The sequence below is a fragment of the Catharus ustulatus genome, chromosome 34, assembly GCF_009819885.2.
Source record: "Catharus ustulatus isolate bCatUst1 chromosome 34, bCatUst1.pri.v2, whole genome shotgun sequence".
Classification (NCBI taxonomy): Eukaryota; Metazoa; Chordata; class Aves; order Passeriformes; family Turdidae; genus Catharus; species Catharus ustulatus.
In genome coordinates, this window is record NC_046254.1 from 1,854,238 (window position 1) to 1,869,546 (window position 15,309).

General features: G+C 55.4%; 1 protein-coding gene across 1 annotated transcript; it reads right to left on the bottom strand.

The window, feature by feature from the left end:
- Nucleotides 1-578: 578 nt before the first annotated feature.
- Nucleotides 579-7,701, bottom strand: LOC117009668 (cleavage and polyadenylation specificity factor subunit 6-like). Its single transcript, XM_033083978.1, has 4 exons — nucleotides 7,558-7,701; nucleotides 6,524-6,758; nucleotides 5,096-5,266; nucleotides 579-963 (listed from the first exon to the last, which is right to left on the bottom strand). The coding sequence occupies exons 2-4, from the start codon at nucleotides 6,750-6,752 to the stop codon at nucleotides 719-721; spliced, it is 645 nt and encodes a 214-aa protein (XP_032939869.1). The 5' UTR covers nucleotides 6,753-6,758; nucleotides 7,558-7,701; the 3' UTR covers nucleotides 579-718.
- Nucleotides 7,702-15,309: the final 7,608 nt, after the last annotated feature.

The following is a 15,309-nucleotide window of genomic DNA, read 5'->3' on the forward strand; positions in this document are numbered from 1 at the left end:
GGACCCCAAAATTTGAAAATCCCCAAAATTTTGGGTTTAAAACCCCCCCAATAAATTAATTAATCCCTCAAATAAATTAAATTAGGGTGAGCCGGACTGAACCAACTCCATTTTGTGGGGGTTTCCCCTTTTTTGCCAAATTTTTGGGGTCACCCCAAATTTAGGAGAACCCAAAATTTCCAAACCCCAAAAAATTTCAGTTCAAAACCCCAAAAATTTCGGTCCAACCCCCCCCCAATAAATGAATTAATCCCCCAAATAAATTAAATTAGGGCGAGCTGGACTGAACCAACTCCATTTTTGAAGGGGGGGTCCTCTTTTTTTGCCAAATTTTTGGGTTTTTTTTCCCCTTTTTTCCCACATTTTTAGGGTCACCCCAAATTTGGAGACCTCAAAATTTGAAAATCCCGAAAATTTTGGGTTTAAAACCCCCCAAATAAATTAATTAATCAATCCCCCAAATAAATTAAATTAGGGCGAGCTGGACCGAACCAACTCCATTTTGTGGGGGTTTCCCCTTTTTTGCCACTTTTTTGGGGGTTTTCCCCTTTTTTGCCAAATTTTTGGGGTCACCCCAAATTTAGGAGAACCCAAAATTTCCAAACCCCAAAAAATTTCAGTTCAAAACCCCAAAAATTTCAGTCCAACCCCCCCCAATAAATTCATTAATCCCTCAAATAAATGAAATTAGGGCGAGCCGGACCGAACCAACTCCACTTTAGGGGGGGGGGGTTGTGCTTTTTTTCTTCTTTCTTTTGGGGTTCCACCCCCTCCAGCCGCGCTTGGGATGCTCCAGCTGTTCTCCAGCTGTTCCCCAGGTGTTCTCCAGCTGTTCCCAGCTGTTTTTCCAGATGTTTTCCAGCTGTTTTGGGGTCAGTTCCCCCCTCGGGCCGCCAGGGGCGCTGCGGGCGCCGCGCCGAGCCAGGGCGCCACCCAGCGGAAGAGCCAGAAAACGCCGCGTCTCTGCAATTAATTAATAAATATTTCATTAATTAATTAAGGTTAATTAACGCTGAACCCGTTAATTAAAGCCCTGAACCCGGCCCCGACAGCGGGAGGTGAAAAATTCGGGGTGGGGTGGGGAAAAAAGGGAAAATTTGGGGGTTTGGTGGAAGTAAAAATGAATTTTTTTATTACAGTAATTTCACAACTATAAGGCGCACCGGACTATAAGGCGCACCCCCCCGGATTCGGCAAAATTTGCAACTTTGTAGATCAGATAAGGCGCACCGGTCTATAAGGCGCACTTTTTTTTTGCAGTGAGGCCCCGCCCCCAGCTCACCCCGTGGGGTTGCTGGCCGAGGCCCCGCCTCCACCCGGCAGCCATTGGCCCCCGGGGCCGCCTCCACCCGGTAGGGGCGGTGCCGCGAGCCACCGAGCCACCCTGGACCCGGCAGCCATGGGCCCCCGGGACTGCTTCCACCTGAGAAGGGGGGTGCCGCGGCCCCCCAGCCCGCATTCACGCGGCAGCCATGGCTCCCCAGGACTGCCTGGACCCAGGAACGGGGCTGCTGCCGGCTCCCTAGCCTGCCTTCATCCGGCAGCCATGGGCTCCCGCGGCTGCCTGGAGCCAGGAGCGGGGTTGCCGTGGCCCTCCTAGCCCACATTCACGCGGCAGCCATGGCTCCCCAGGACTGCCTGGACCCAGGAACGGGGCTGCTGCCGGCTCCCTAGCCTGCCTTCATCCGGCAGCCATGGGCTCCCGCGGCTGCCTGGAGCCAGGAGCGGGGTTGCCGTGGCCCTCCTAGCCCACATTCACGCGGCAGCCATGGCTCCCCAGGACTGCCTGGACCCAGGAACGGGGCTGCTGCCGGCTCCCTAGCCTGCCTTCATCCGGCAGCCATGGGCTCCCGCGGCTGCCTGGAGCCAGGAGCGGGGTTGCCGTGGGCTTCCTAGCCCACATTCACGCGGCAGCCGTGGGCTCCTGGGACTGCTTCCACCCGGGAATGGGGGTGCCGCGGCCCCCCTTGCCCACATTCACCCGGCAGCCGTGGGCTCCCGGGACTGCCTGGACCCGGGAAGGCGGGTGCCGCGGCCCCCCTTGCCCTCATTCACCCGGCAGCCTTGGGCTCCTGGGACTGCCTGGACCCGGGAAGGCGGGTGCCGCGGCCCCCCTTGCCCTCATTCACCCGGCAGCCATGGGCTCTTGGGACTGCTTCCACCCGGGAATGGGGGTGCCGCGGCCCCCCTTGCCCACATTCACCCGGCAGCCGTGGGCTCCCGGGACTGCCTGGACCCGGGAAGGCGGGTGCCGCGGCCCCCCTTGCCCTCATTCACCCGGCAGCCATGGGCTCCTGGGACTGCCTGGACCCGGGAAGGCGGGTGCCGCGGCCCCCCTTGCCCTCATTCACCCGGCAGCCATGGGCTCCTGGGACTGCTTCCACCCGGGAATGGGGGTGCCGCGGCCCCCCTTGCCCACATTCACCCGGCAGCCGTGGGCTCCCGGGACTGCCTGGACCCGGGAAGGCGGGTGCCGCGGCCCCCCTTGCCCTCATTCACCCGGCAGCCATGGGCTCCTGGGACTGCCTGGACCCGGGAAGGCGGGTGCCGCGGCACCCGGCAGCCGTGGGCTCCCGGGACTGCCTGGACCCGGGAAGGCGGGTGCCGCGGCCCCCCTTGCCCTCATTCACCCGGCAGCCATGGGCTCCTGGGACTGCCTGGACCCGGGAAGGCGGGTGCCGCGGCCCCCCTTGCCCTCATTCACCCGGCAGCCATGGGCTCCTGGGACTGCTTCCACCCGGGAATGGGGGTGCCGCGGCCCCCCTTGCCCACATTCACCCGGCAGCCGTGGGCTCCTGGGACTGCTTCCACCCGGGAATGGGGGTGCCGCGGCCCCCCTTGCCCACATTCACCCGGCAGCCGTGGGCTCCCGGGACTGCCTGGACCCGGGAAGGCGGGTGCCGCGGCCTCCCTAGCCCACATTCACCCGGCAGCCATGAGGCCCCAGGACTGCCTGGACCGGAGAGGGGCGGTGCCTTGGTCCCCCTGGCCCGCCTCCACCCGGCAGGGGCAGTGTCGCGGGCCTCCGGGCCCGCCCCCAGCCAGCTGCAGTGGCACTTCCGGCTCCCCCCACGGCTCTCAGCTCACACTTCCGGTTTGGCAAATTTCGCCGCTTTGTACATCAGATAAGGCGCACCGGACTATAAGGCGCACTTCCGGGTTCGAGGGAAAATTTTAGTCAAAAGGGTGCGCCTTATAGTCGTGAAATTACTGTAGTTTTTGGGGGGGTTTCTGAAAATTTTGGGGGGTTTTGGTGAAATTTTTTTGGGTTTTTATTTGTTGAATTTTTTTTGGGTTTTTTTCTGAATTTTTGAGAGTTTTTTTCTAAATTTTTGGGAGTTTTTTATTACATTTTGGAGGTTTTTTTCCTGATTTTTTGAATTTTTTTTTGCTAATTTTTGAGGGGTTTTTCCTAAATTTTTTGAGGATTTTTTTCTTAAATCCTTGGGGATTTTTTTCCTAAACTTTGGGGGTTTTTTTCATAATTTTTTGGTTTTTTTCCCCATATTTTTGGGTTTTTTTTCCTAAATTCTTGGAGGAATTTTTTCCTAAATTTTGGGGATTTTTTTTTTCCGAAATTTTGGGGATTTTTTTCCTAAATTTTTGGGGTTTTTTCCTAAATTTTGGAGAGGTTCCCACCCAAAATTTTGGTTCCCACCCCAATTTTTTGATTCCCACCCCCAAATTTTAAGTTTTCACCCCCAAATTTTTAGGTTTTCACCCAAATTTTTGCTTCCCACCCCAAAATTCTAAATTTTCACCCCCAAATTTTTGGATTTGCCCCCCAAATTTTTGATTCTCACCCAAACTTTTGAGTCCCCACCCCCAAATTTTTAACTTTTCACCCCCAAATTTTTACTTCCCACCAAAATTTTTGTTTCCCACCCAAATTTTTTTCCTTCCCACCCCAATTTTAAGGTTCCCCCCTCCCCAAATTTGGGGTCCCCAGCCCAAAAATTTTAAGTTCTCACCCCAAATTTTTAGGTTTTCACCTCCAAATTTTTAAATTTTCACCCCAAATTTTTACATTCCCACCCCCAAATTTTAAGTTTTTGCTCCCAAATTTTTGCTTCCCACCCCCAAATTTTAAATTTTCACCCCCAAATTTTTGGATTTCCCCCCCCAAATTTCAGTTTTCACCCCAAATTTTTAAGTTCCCACCCCCAAATTTTTGGGTTTCCCCCCCAAATTTTAACTTCCCACCCCCAAATTTTTGGATTTCCCCCCCAAATTTCAGTCTTCACCCCAAATTTTTAAGTTCCCACCCCAAAAGTTTTAGGTTTTCACCCCCAATTTTTGCTTCCCACTCCAAATTTTTAGGTTTTCACCCAAATTTTTAAGTTCCCACCCCCAAATTTTTAAATTTTCACCCCAAATTTTTACAATCCCACCCCCAAATTTTAAGTTTTTGCTCCCAAATTTTTGCTTCCCACCCCAAATTTTTAAGTTCCCACCCAAATATCTGGGTTCCCACCCCCAAATTTTAACTTTTCACCCCAAATTTTTGCTTCCCACCCCCAAATTTTAACTTTTCACCTCCAAATTTTTGGGTTGCCCCCCAATTTTTTAAGTCTCTCCCAAATTTTTGGGTCCCCCACCCCAAATTATTAGGTTCTCACCTCAAAATTTTCAGTTTTCACCACCAAATTTTTGGATTTCCCCCCCAAATTTTAACTTTTCACCCCAAATTTTTAAGTTCCCACCCCCAAATTTTTAGGTTCCCACCCCCAAATTTTTATGTTTTCACCCAAATTTTTGCTTCCCACCCCAAATTTTAAATTTTCACCCCAAATTTTTGGATTTTCCCCCCAAATTTCAGTTTTCACCCCAAATTTTTACATTCCCACCCCAAATTTCAGTTTTCACCCCAAATTTTTGCTTCCCACTCCAAATTTTTAGGTTTTCACCCAAATTTTTAAGTTCCCACCCCCAAATTTTTAAATTTTCACCCCAAATTTTTACATTCCCACCCCCAAATTTTAAGTTTTTGCTCCCAAATTTTTGCTTCCCACCCCCAAATTTTAAATTTTCACCCCCAAATTTTTGGATTTCCCCCCCAAATTTCAGTTTTCACCCCAATTTGATCTCCCCCCACCTGGCGCTCGTGGCTGTGCTGGAAGGCGTCTCCCAGGAGCCTCAGCCGCGCCCCCAGGATCTGCTCGGGGTTTGGGGGGGGGGGGTCCTGCCAGGAGCCCGTTGGGGGCGACCCCCCCCTCAATTCGGGGGGTCCCCAAATTCTCGGGGTCTTCTGTGGGGGGGAAATCACCTGCAGGGGGGAAATGGGGAGGGGGGTTAAAAAATAAAATATTGGGGGTTAAAAAAAAAATATTGGGGAGGGGGATTAAAAAAATAAAATATTGGGGAGGGGGTTTAAAAAATAAAGTATTGGGGAGGGGGTTTAAAAAATTTAAATATTGGGGGGGGTTTAGAAAAATATTTGGGGAGGGGGTTTAAAAAAATAAAATATTTGGGGGGTTTAAAAAATAAAATATTGGGGAGGGGGGTTAAAAAAATAAAATATTGGGGAGGGTTTAAAAAAAATTTGGGGAGGAGGTTTAAAAAAATAAAATATTGGGGGGTTTTAAAGAAATAAAATATTGGGGAGGGGGTTTAAAAAATATAAAATAAAATATTGGGGGGGGTTTAGGGTGGGCCACGCCCCCCACCCCAAAAAAATAAAAATAAATAAAGTGGGGAGGGGGTTTTTGGGGGGGGAGGATTCAAAAGGGGAGGGGGTGATGGGGGTGGGGGACCCCAAAAAAAAGTGGGGACCCCTCCTCATAAATTGGAGACCACCCCTAAATTGGGGTTCCCCCCAAAAATTGGGACCCCTCCCCATAAATTGGGACCCCTCCCATAAATCCAGACCCCCCCCAAAAAATTGGGGACCCCCATAAATTGAGAACCCCCCCCCCAATAAATCAAGACCTCCCCCCCCAATAAAATGAGGACCCCTCCCATAAATTAAGGACCCCCCCAATAAACTGGGGACCCTCCCCATAAATTGAGACCCCCCCTCAATACATGAAGACCCCTCCCCAAAAATTGGTGCCTCCCCATAAACTGAGACCCCCCGAATAAATTGAGACCCCACCCCCAAAAATTGGGACCCCTCCCCAAAAACTTGGACTTCCCCATAAATTGGGACCCCCCCCATAAATTAAGGACCCCCAAACATTGGGGACCCCTCCCCAAAAATTGGAAACCCTCCCATAAATTGGGACCCCCCCCAATAAATCAAGACCCTCCCCAATAAAATGAGGACTCCTCCCATAAATTAAGGACCCCTCCCCAAAAATTTGGACCTCCCCATAAATTGAGACCCCCCCCCAATAAACTGAGGACCCCCCCCCAAAAATTAGGACCCCTCCCAAATTGGGGACCCCTCCCCATAAATTGAGACCCCCCCCCATAAATCCAGACCCCCCCCCATAAATTAAGGAACCCCCCCCATAAATTAAGGACCCCTCCCCCAATAAATCGAGACCCCCCCCATAAATCCAGCCCCCCCCCCATCACTCACCGTGCCTTCCCCACCCGTAACCCCCCAAACTCGGGGGGCTTCCCGGGGGGTCCCCGCCCCCTCTGCAGCTCAGCCGCGTGTCCGGGCTGGGGGAGGGGGGGATGGGGATGGGGAGGGGTCCGCGCTGGGGGGGCGCCCCCCCCCCGCCCCCTCCCCCACAATTGGAGGGGTGCGAGGGGAGGGGGGCTGGGGGCTCCCCGAGGGTCCCTTCCCGCATCGCTCTGGCCATCGCTCCCTGCGGGGTGAGGAGAGCGTGGAAACAATTTAAAATAAAATTTAGGGGAGGGGTCTTCACTTTGTCACCCCCCCCTCCCCGTTTAAAAAAAAAAAAAAAAATTAAATAAAAAATTAAAAATAAAAAAAAAATTCCACGAGCCGCCAGCAGGGGGCGCGCGGGGGGCGGCGCTGTTTGTAAACAAACCCCCCCCCCAAAAAAAAAAAAAAAAAAAATTTGGGGGTGACCCCCCCTCAATTTAAATAAAAAAATAAAATTTCCCATCCTCGAGTGATTGACCCCCCCCCCAAAAAAAAAAATTCCGCCCCTCCCCCTCCTCGCCATGTGTCGCTGTCACCTCCCCCCCCCACCCCAAAATTTGTCCCACGTGGTGTCGCCCCCTCCCCAATTTTGGGGTGTCCCCCCCCCTTTTATCATTAAAATTTAGCGACCCCCCCCCCATTTAAAAAATTAAAAAATAAAAAATTCTCCACCCCCACCTTGCTGTCCCCAAGTGTCGCCCCCCCCCCACCTTGGTGACAACGCGACCCCACCTTGAACCCCCCCCAAAATAAAAAAATAAAATATAAAAATAAAATATAAAAATTAAAAAAAATAAAAATTAAAAAATAAATATAAAAAAATAAAAAAATCCCAAATTTCCCGCCCTTAAAACCCCCAGCACGCCCCCCAAAAAAAACCCCCAAAATTCCCGCGACCCCCCCTAAAAATTCCCAACAATTCTCCCGTTTTTAGGACCTTCCCAACACCCTAAAAAAACGGAATTTTTGGGGGGGAAATCCCCAAATTCAGAACTCACGGCAGCCGCATGAACCGCTCGGGACGGGCGCGTTCGTTCGGCACCGGCTCGGGGCTGGCCACGCCCACCAGTGACGTCACCGCCCAAACCCGTGACGTCACCGCCCCGCCCCGCCCCGGACAAGTTCGGGCTTGTGCTGCCCAAATATTGAGGGGGGGGAATAAAAAAAAAGGGGGGAAACCCTTCCTTAAATTTAATTAAAATTGCTGAAAAATTGTTTTTAAAATTCTAAAAAATTTGGGGATCCCCCCTAAAAAAAATAAAATTTTTTCAAAAATATTTGGAGCCCCCCAGCTTAAAAAAATTCAAAATAAATTGGGATAAAAGTTGATATTGCGGCGTTAAAAGTAATTTAAAAATTGTAATCCCCCCCCCAAAAAAATATTGTGGTACGGTCTTGAGTTGGGGTGCCCCAAAAAATAAAAATAATAAAAATAATAATAATTTAATGTATCCTAAATTAATTGTAATCGCCCCAAAATAATTATGAACACCTCAAAATAATTACTAAAAAACTAATTATAAACATCCCAGATTAATCTGAGACCCCCAAAATTAATCACACCCCCCTTAAATTAATCGTGTGCACCCCAAATTAATCACCCCGAAAAGAATTATAAACACCCCCAAAATTTTCAGAAAACCCCAAAAATTAATCAGGAACTCCTACAAAAATTAATAATAAATCCCCAAAAATTAAACATAACCCCCCCAAAAATTAATAACCCCCTAAAATAATTGCAGCACCTCCTAAAATTAATTAAAGCCCCCCAAAAAATTAATTTAACCCCCCAAAAATTAATTTAACCCCTCAAAAAATTAATTTAACCCAAAAAAATTAAATTAACCCCAAAAAATTAATTTAACCCCTAAAAAAATTAATTAAACCCCCTAAAAACTTGATTAAACCCGCCTAAAAAATTAATTTAACCCCCCCAAAAAAATTAATTAACCCAAAAAAAATTAATTAACCCCCCCAAAAAAATAATTCTGGGGGTGCTCCGAGCTCCACGTGGGTCCTCCCCTCCCCCACTCGGGGTTTTCCCAAACCCTTTGGATTTTGGGGGGGGGGGTCCCGGGTTGGACGCGACCATTCAGGCTCCTCCCCCCCTTTTCCCCCCGAGCCCCCCCCTCGTTTCCAGGCGAAGCTTCGGTCGCCACCGCCCCGGTAACAGCGGCCGGGGCCAACCAGGAGCCGCCAGCCCCGGCAGGCCCCGCCCGCGACCCCCGGGACCCCCCCAAAAATCCCCCAAAAAATTCACGGAGGGGTCAGGGAAAGTAAAGGAGGGGAGGGGGGAAAGGTCAGGGCGTGACCTTTGACCTCTGAGGGGTCGCGGCGCCCCCCCCGCTGCTCGCGCCGGTGGTAGCGGCCACGCCCCCCCGGGGCTCGCGCGCTGCGCGGTGATTGGCTGGGAGAGAGGGGGCGTGGCCCAAGCAGGGAGAGCGGTGATTGGTTGGGGGAGCGGGGGCGGTGCCGAGTCAGGGAGGGCGGTGATTGGTTGGTGGGGAGGGGGTGGTGGCCAATCAGAGCGCGCGGCGGTCGCTGTCTCCAGCGGAGCGCGGGAGAGAGAGCGCGGGAAAAAGGGGGGGGGCAGGGGCAGGTGAGAGGGGACAGGTGAGAGGGGACAGGGGAGAGAGGGGACAGGTGAGAGGGGACAGGTGAGGGGGGACAGGGGAGAGGGGACAGGTGAGAGGGGACAGGTGAGGGGGGACAGGGGAGAGGGGACAGGTGAGGGGGACAGGGACAGGGACAGGTGAGGGGGGACAGGGGATGGGGACAGGGACAGGTGAGGGGGGACAGGGACAGGTGAGGGGGACAGGGACAGGGACAGGTGAGGGGGGACAGGGGATGGGACAGGGACAGGGACAGGTGAGGGGGGACAAGGACAGGTGAGGGGGGACAGGGGATGGGGACGGGGACAGGTGAAGGGGGACAGGGGCAGGTGAGAGGGGACAGGTGAGGGGGGACAGGGGATGGGGGGGGACAGGGACAGGTGAGGGGGACAGGGGATGGGGGACATGGACAGGTGAGAGGGGACAGGGGAGAGTGGACAGGTGAGGGTGACAGGGACAGGTGACAGGGCCAGGTGAGAGTGGACCGGTGAGAGGGATGGGGCAGTGAGAGGGGACAGGGATGGAACAAGTGAGAGGGACAGGTGACACAGGTGAGAGGGGACAGGGACAGGTGAGAGGGACAGGGACAGGTGACACAGACGAGGGGACAGGTGACACAGGTGACAGGGACAGGTGAGAGGGACAGGGACAGCTCTGGGACAGGTCCAGGTGAGGTGGCAGGTACCGGCTACAGGGTCAGGTACAGGTGTGGGGACAGGGACAGGTGTGGCCTGGACTCAGGTGTGGGCACAGGTACAGGTACAGGCCATAGGTGACTCTATAGGTACCTGCACAGGTGTGACACAGGTATGACCGTGGCCATAGGTCACTATAGGTACCTGCACAGGTGTGACCGTGGCCATGTCACTCTAAAGGTACCTGTACAGGTGTGACACAGGTGTGACACAGGTGTGACCGTGGCCATAGGTCACTGTAGGTACCTGCACAGGTGTGACACAGGTGTGACCGTGGCCATGTCACTCTATAGGTACCTGTACAGGTGTGACACAGGTGTGACAGAGGTGTGACTGTGGCCCAGTTCCCCCTATAGATCCCTCCTAGTCCCCCCCAGTTCCTCCTATAGATCCCTCCCAGTTCCCCCCCAGTTCTCCCCCAGTTCTCCCCAGTTTCCCCTCAGTTTCCTCCCCAGTCCCACCCCCAGTTCCCCCCAGTTTCTCTCCAGTTTCCCCACCCAGTTCCCCCCCACTTTCCCCCACACTTCCCCCCAGTCCCCCCTAGTTTCTCCCCAGTCCCCCCCAGTTTCCCCCCAGTATTCCCCCCACTTTCCAACCCAGTTTCCCCCCCAGCCCCCCCCAGTTCCCCCTCAGTCCCTCCCAGTTTCCCCCCAGTATCCCCCGCCAGTTCCTCCCCAACTTCTCCCCAGTCCCCCCCAGTTTCCCCCCAGTACTCCCCCCACTTTCCAACCCAGTTTCCCCTCCAGCCCCCCCCAGTTCCCCCCCAGTCCCCCCCAGTTTCCCCCCCCAGTTCCCCTCACTTCTCCCCAGTTTCCCCCCCACTTTCCAACCCAGTTTCCCCCCCAGTTCCCCTCCAGTCCCCCCCACTTCTCCCCAGTTCCTCCTCCCAGTCCCTCCCAGTTTCCCCCCAGTTTCCCCTCCCAGTTCCCCTCAGTTCTCCCCAGTTTCCCCCCCACTTTTGCCCAGTTTCCCCCCAGTTTCCCCCCCAGTTTCCCCCAGTTTCCCCCAGTTTCCCCCCCCAGTTTCCCCCCCCCATTTTCCCGCCCCTCCCGGCCCCGCCCCCGGCCCCGCGCGCGCCCCGGCTCAGCCAATCAGCGCGCGCGGCCGCGGTCAGAGCCGCAGCTGCCATGGAGACAGCCGGGGGGCGGGGCCGGGGCGGGCCACGCCCATCGCCAGCCCAGACCACGCCCATCGCCAGCCCAGGACACGCCCATCGCCAGTCCTTGACACGCCCATAGGGGCGGGGCTGGAAGGGAAACCACGCCCACAATGGGGAGGAGGGAGGGACGGGGACACGGAGGGGACAGAGAGGGGACAGGAGGGGACAGAGAGGGGACAGAGAGGGGACAGGAGGGGACAGAGGGGTGACAGAGAGGGGACAGAGGGACACGAGGGGACATTGGGGGGACAGGAAAGGACAGAGAGGGGACAGAGGACATTTGGGACATGGGGGGGGACAGGAGGGGACATGGAGTGGGTACAGGAAAGGACAGAGAGGGGAGCGAGGGACACGGGGGGACAGGAGGGGACAGAGGGACATGGAGGGGACAGAGGGACACGAGGGGACATTGGGGGAACAGAGAGGGGGACATTGAGGGGGACATTGAGGGGGACAGGAGGGGACATGGCAGGGACATTGAGGAGACAGAGGGTCATGGAGGGGACAGAGGGGACAGGAGGGGACAGAGCGACACGGGGGGACATTGAGGGGACATTGGAGGGACAGGAGGGGACATTGATGGGGACAGGGAGGGACAGCGATGGGTGGTGACACATGGGGCCATCGAGACCCAGGGCTGGGGTGGCACAAAGGGGACACTGAGGGGACACGGGGAGAACGACACCCGGCTGAGGGGACACGTGGGGACACCGCCAGGGGCTGACAGAAGTGCCACCAACACGAGGTGACACCCACAAAAGTGCCACCAACACCAGGCGACACCAACAAAAGTGCCACCAACCCCAGGTGACACCACCAGAAGTGCCACCAACACGAGGTGACACCGCCAGGGGGTGACAAAATTGCCACCAACCCCTGGTGACATTTCTCCCCATTGCCCTTTTAAGCCGCACGTGTGGGCCCCACTTTGCCGCCATCGCCCCTTTAAGCTCCGCCCTCTCCTCACCGGAAGCGGAAATGACGTCACGCACACAGGCGGGGCCTACACCGGTCCCGGGGCCGCCATGGTGGGTCCGGGGGTCCCGTGAGGGGTTTGGGGGTCCCGGAGGGGCTCCGGAGGGGTCTGAGGGTCCTGAGGGGGCTCCGGAGGGGTCTGGGGGTCCTGAGGGCGCTCGGGGAGGCTCCGGAGGGGTCTGGGGGCGATGCGGGGCCTCACCGGGGGTCTCAGTTTGGGGGTCCCGTGAGGGGTTTGGGGGTCCCGGGGGGCTCGAGAGGGGTTTGGGGGTCCCTGGGGAAGTCTGGGGGTCCGGGGGGGGGCTCTGTGGGTCCCTAATTGGGGGTCCCATGAGGGGTTTGGGGGATCCAGGGGGCTCTGTGGGTCCCTGTTTTGGGGTCCTGAGGGTCCTGTGAGGGGATTGGGGGTCCCAGGGGGCCCTGGGCGGGTTTGGGGGTCCCGTGAGGAGTCTGTGGGTCCCTATTTGGGGGTCTCATGAGGGATTTGGGGGTCCCTGGGGGAGTTTGAGGGTTCCAGGGCGGTTTGGGGTCCCTGTTTGGGACTCCTGTTTGGGGGTCTGTGGGTCCCTTTTGGGGGTCCCTGTTTGGGGTCTGGGGGTCCCATGAGGGGTCTGTGGGTCCCCATTTGGGGTCCGTGTTTGTGGGTCCCTTTTTGGGGTTTGGGGCTCCCTTGGTGGATTTGGGGGATCCAGGGGGATTTGGGGGTCCCATGAGGGGTCTGTGGGTCCCTTTTTTGGGGTCCCTGTTTGGGGTCTGGGGGATTCAGGGAGATTTGGGGGTCCCTGGGCAGGTCTGGGGGTCCCTTCGGGGGGTTTGGGGGTCCCATGGGGGCTCTGTGGGTCCCTTTTGGGGTCCCTGTTTGGGGTCTGGGGGTCCCATGAGGGGTTTGAGGGTCCCATGAGGGGTCTGTGGGTCCCTGGGCAGGTTTGGGGATCCCTGGGGGGTGTTTGAGGGTTCCTGTTTGGGGTCTCTGTTTTGGGGTCCCCTTTTGGGGGTCCTGGAGGGGTTTAAGGGTCCCATGAGGGGTCTGTGGGTCCCTTTTGGGGGTCTCAGGGGGGTCCCTGTTTGGGGTCTGGGTGTCTCTAGGGAGAAATTGAGGGTCCCAGGGGGTTTTGGGGTCCCTTTTTGGGGTCCCATGAGGGGTTTGAGGGTCCCATGAGGGGTCTGTGGGTCCCAGGGCAGGTTTGGGGATCCCTGGGGGGTGTTTGGGGGTTCCTGTTTGGGGTCTCTAGTTTGGGGTCCCTTTTGGGGGTCTCAGGGGGGTCCCTGTTTGGGGTCTGGGGGGGTTGAGGGTTCCAGGGGGTTTTGGGGTCCCTGTTTGGGAATCCCTGGGTGGGTTTGGGGGATCCAGGGAGGTTTGGGGGGGTCCCTGTTTGGGGGTCCCACGAGGGGGGTTTGGGGGATCCAGGGGGGTTTTGGGGATCCCTTTTTGGGGTCCCATGAGGGATTTAAGGGTCCCATGAGGGCTCTGTGGGTCCCTTTTGGGGGTCCTGGGGGTCCCATGAGGGGTTTGAGGTTTCCAGGGGGTTTGGGGTCCCTGTTTGGGGATCCCTGGGTGGGTTTGGGGGATCCAGGGAGGTTTGGGGGGTCCCTGTTTGGGGGTCCCAGGAGTGTTTGGGGGTTCCTGTTTGGGGTCTCTGTTTTGGGCTCCCCTTTTGAGGGTCCTGGGGGGGTTTAAGGGTCCCATGAGGGCTCTGTGGGTCCCGTTTGGGGTCCCTGTTTGGGGTCTGGGGGTCCCATGAGGGATTTGAGGGTCCCAGGGGGTTTTGGAGTCCCCTTTTGAGGGTCCTGGGGAGAGTTTAAGGGTCCCGTTTGGGGGTCTCAGGGGGTCCCTGTTTGGGGTCTGGTGGGGTTTGAGGGTTCCAGGGGGGTTTGGGGTCCCTGTTTGGGGGTCCCACAAGGGGGATTTGGGGGATCCAGGGGGTTTTGGGGATCCCATGAGGGATTTGAGGATCCCATGGGGGCTCTGTGTGTCCCCATTTGGGGTTCCTGTTTGGGGTCTGGGGGTCTCTAGGGGGGATTTGAGGGTCCCAGGGGGCTTTGGGGTCCCTTTTTGGGATCCCATGAGGGATTTAAGGGTCCCATGAGGTGTCTGCGGGTCCCTTTTGGGGGTCTCAGGGGGTCCCTGTTTGGGGTCTGGGGGGGTTTTAAGGGTTCCAGGGAGGTTTGTGGGTCCCTGTTTGGGGGTCCCAGGGATGTTTGGGGGTCCCCATTTGGGGTCCCTGTTTGGGGTCTGGGGGACCCTGGGTGGGGTTTGAGGGTCCCAGGAGGTTTTGGGGATCCCTTTTTGGGGTCCCGTGAGGGATTTAAGGGTCCCATGAGGGCTCTGTGGGTCCCTTTTGGGGTCTGGGGGTGTCTAGGGGGGGTTTGAGAGTTCCAGGGCGTTTTGGGGTCCCTGTTTGAGGGTCCCAGGCGGTTTTGGGGTCCCCTTTTGGGGGTCCCATGAGGGGTTTGGGGGTCCTGAGGGTCCCATGAAGGGTTTAAGGGTTTCAGGGGGGTTTTGGGGTCTTTTTTTGGGGTCTGGGGGTCCTGTGAGGGGTTTGAGGATCCCAGGGGTTTTTGGGGTCCCTTTTTGGGGTCCCCCTGATCCCCCCTCTCCCCCTCAGGTGACGGCTCTGGAGAAGGGGTCCCATGAGGGGTCTGTGGGTCCCTTTTGGGGTCTGAGGGTCTCTGTGTGTCCCCATTTGTGTGTCCCTGTTTTTGGGGTCCCTTTTTGGGGTCTCCCTGATCTCTCCCCCCTCCCCAGGCGGCGGCTCTGGAGAAGGACGCGGAGCTGGACCGGAGAATCGCGGCGCTGCGCAGGAAGAACGAGGCGCTGGTGCGGCGCTACCAGGTACGGGAGGGGGAAAAATGGATCGGGGGGGCACCAAAAATGGCCCTGGGGGGCCCCAAAAACTGCCAGAAAATCTCCTAAAAATTCCCAGAAAATCTCAAAAAAATTGCCAGAAAATCTCCTAAAAATTCTCATAAAATCTCTAAAAAATTCCCAGAAAATCTCCAAAAAATTCCAAGAAGAGCTCCCCAAAATTCCAAGAAAATCTCTCGAATATTGCCAGAAAATCTCCCAAAAATTGCCAGAAAATCTCCAAAAATTGTCAGAAAATCTCCTAAAATTCCCAGAAAATCTCACCAAAAATTGCCAGAAAATCTCCTAAAATTGCCAGAGAATTTCCTAAAATTGCCAGAAAATCTCCTAAAATTGCCAGAAAATTTCCTAAAAATTGCCAGAAAATTTCCTAAAAATTCCCAGAAAATCTGAAAAAAATTGCCAGAAAATCTCCTAAAAATTCTCATAAAATCTCCAAAAAA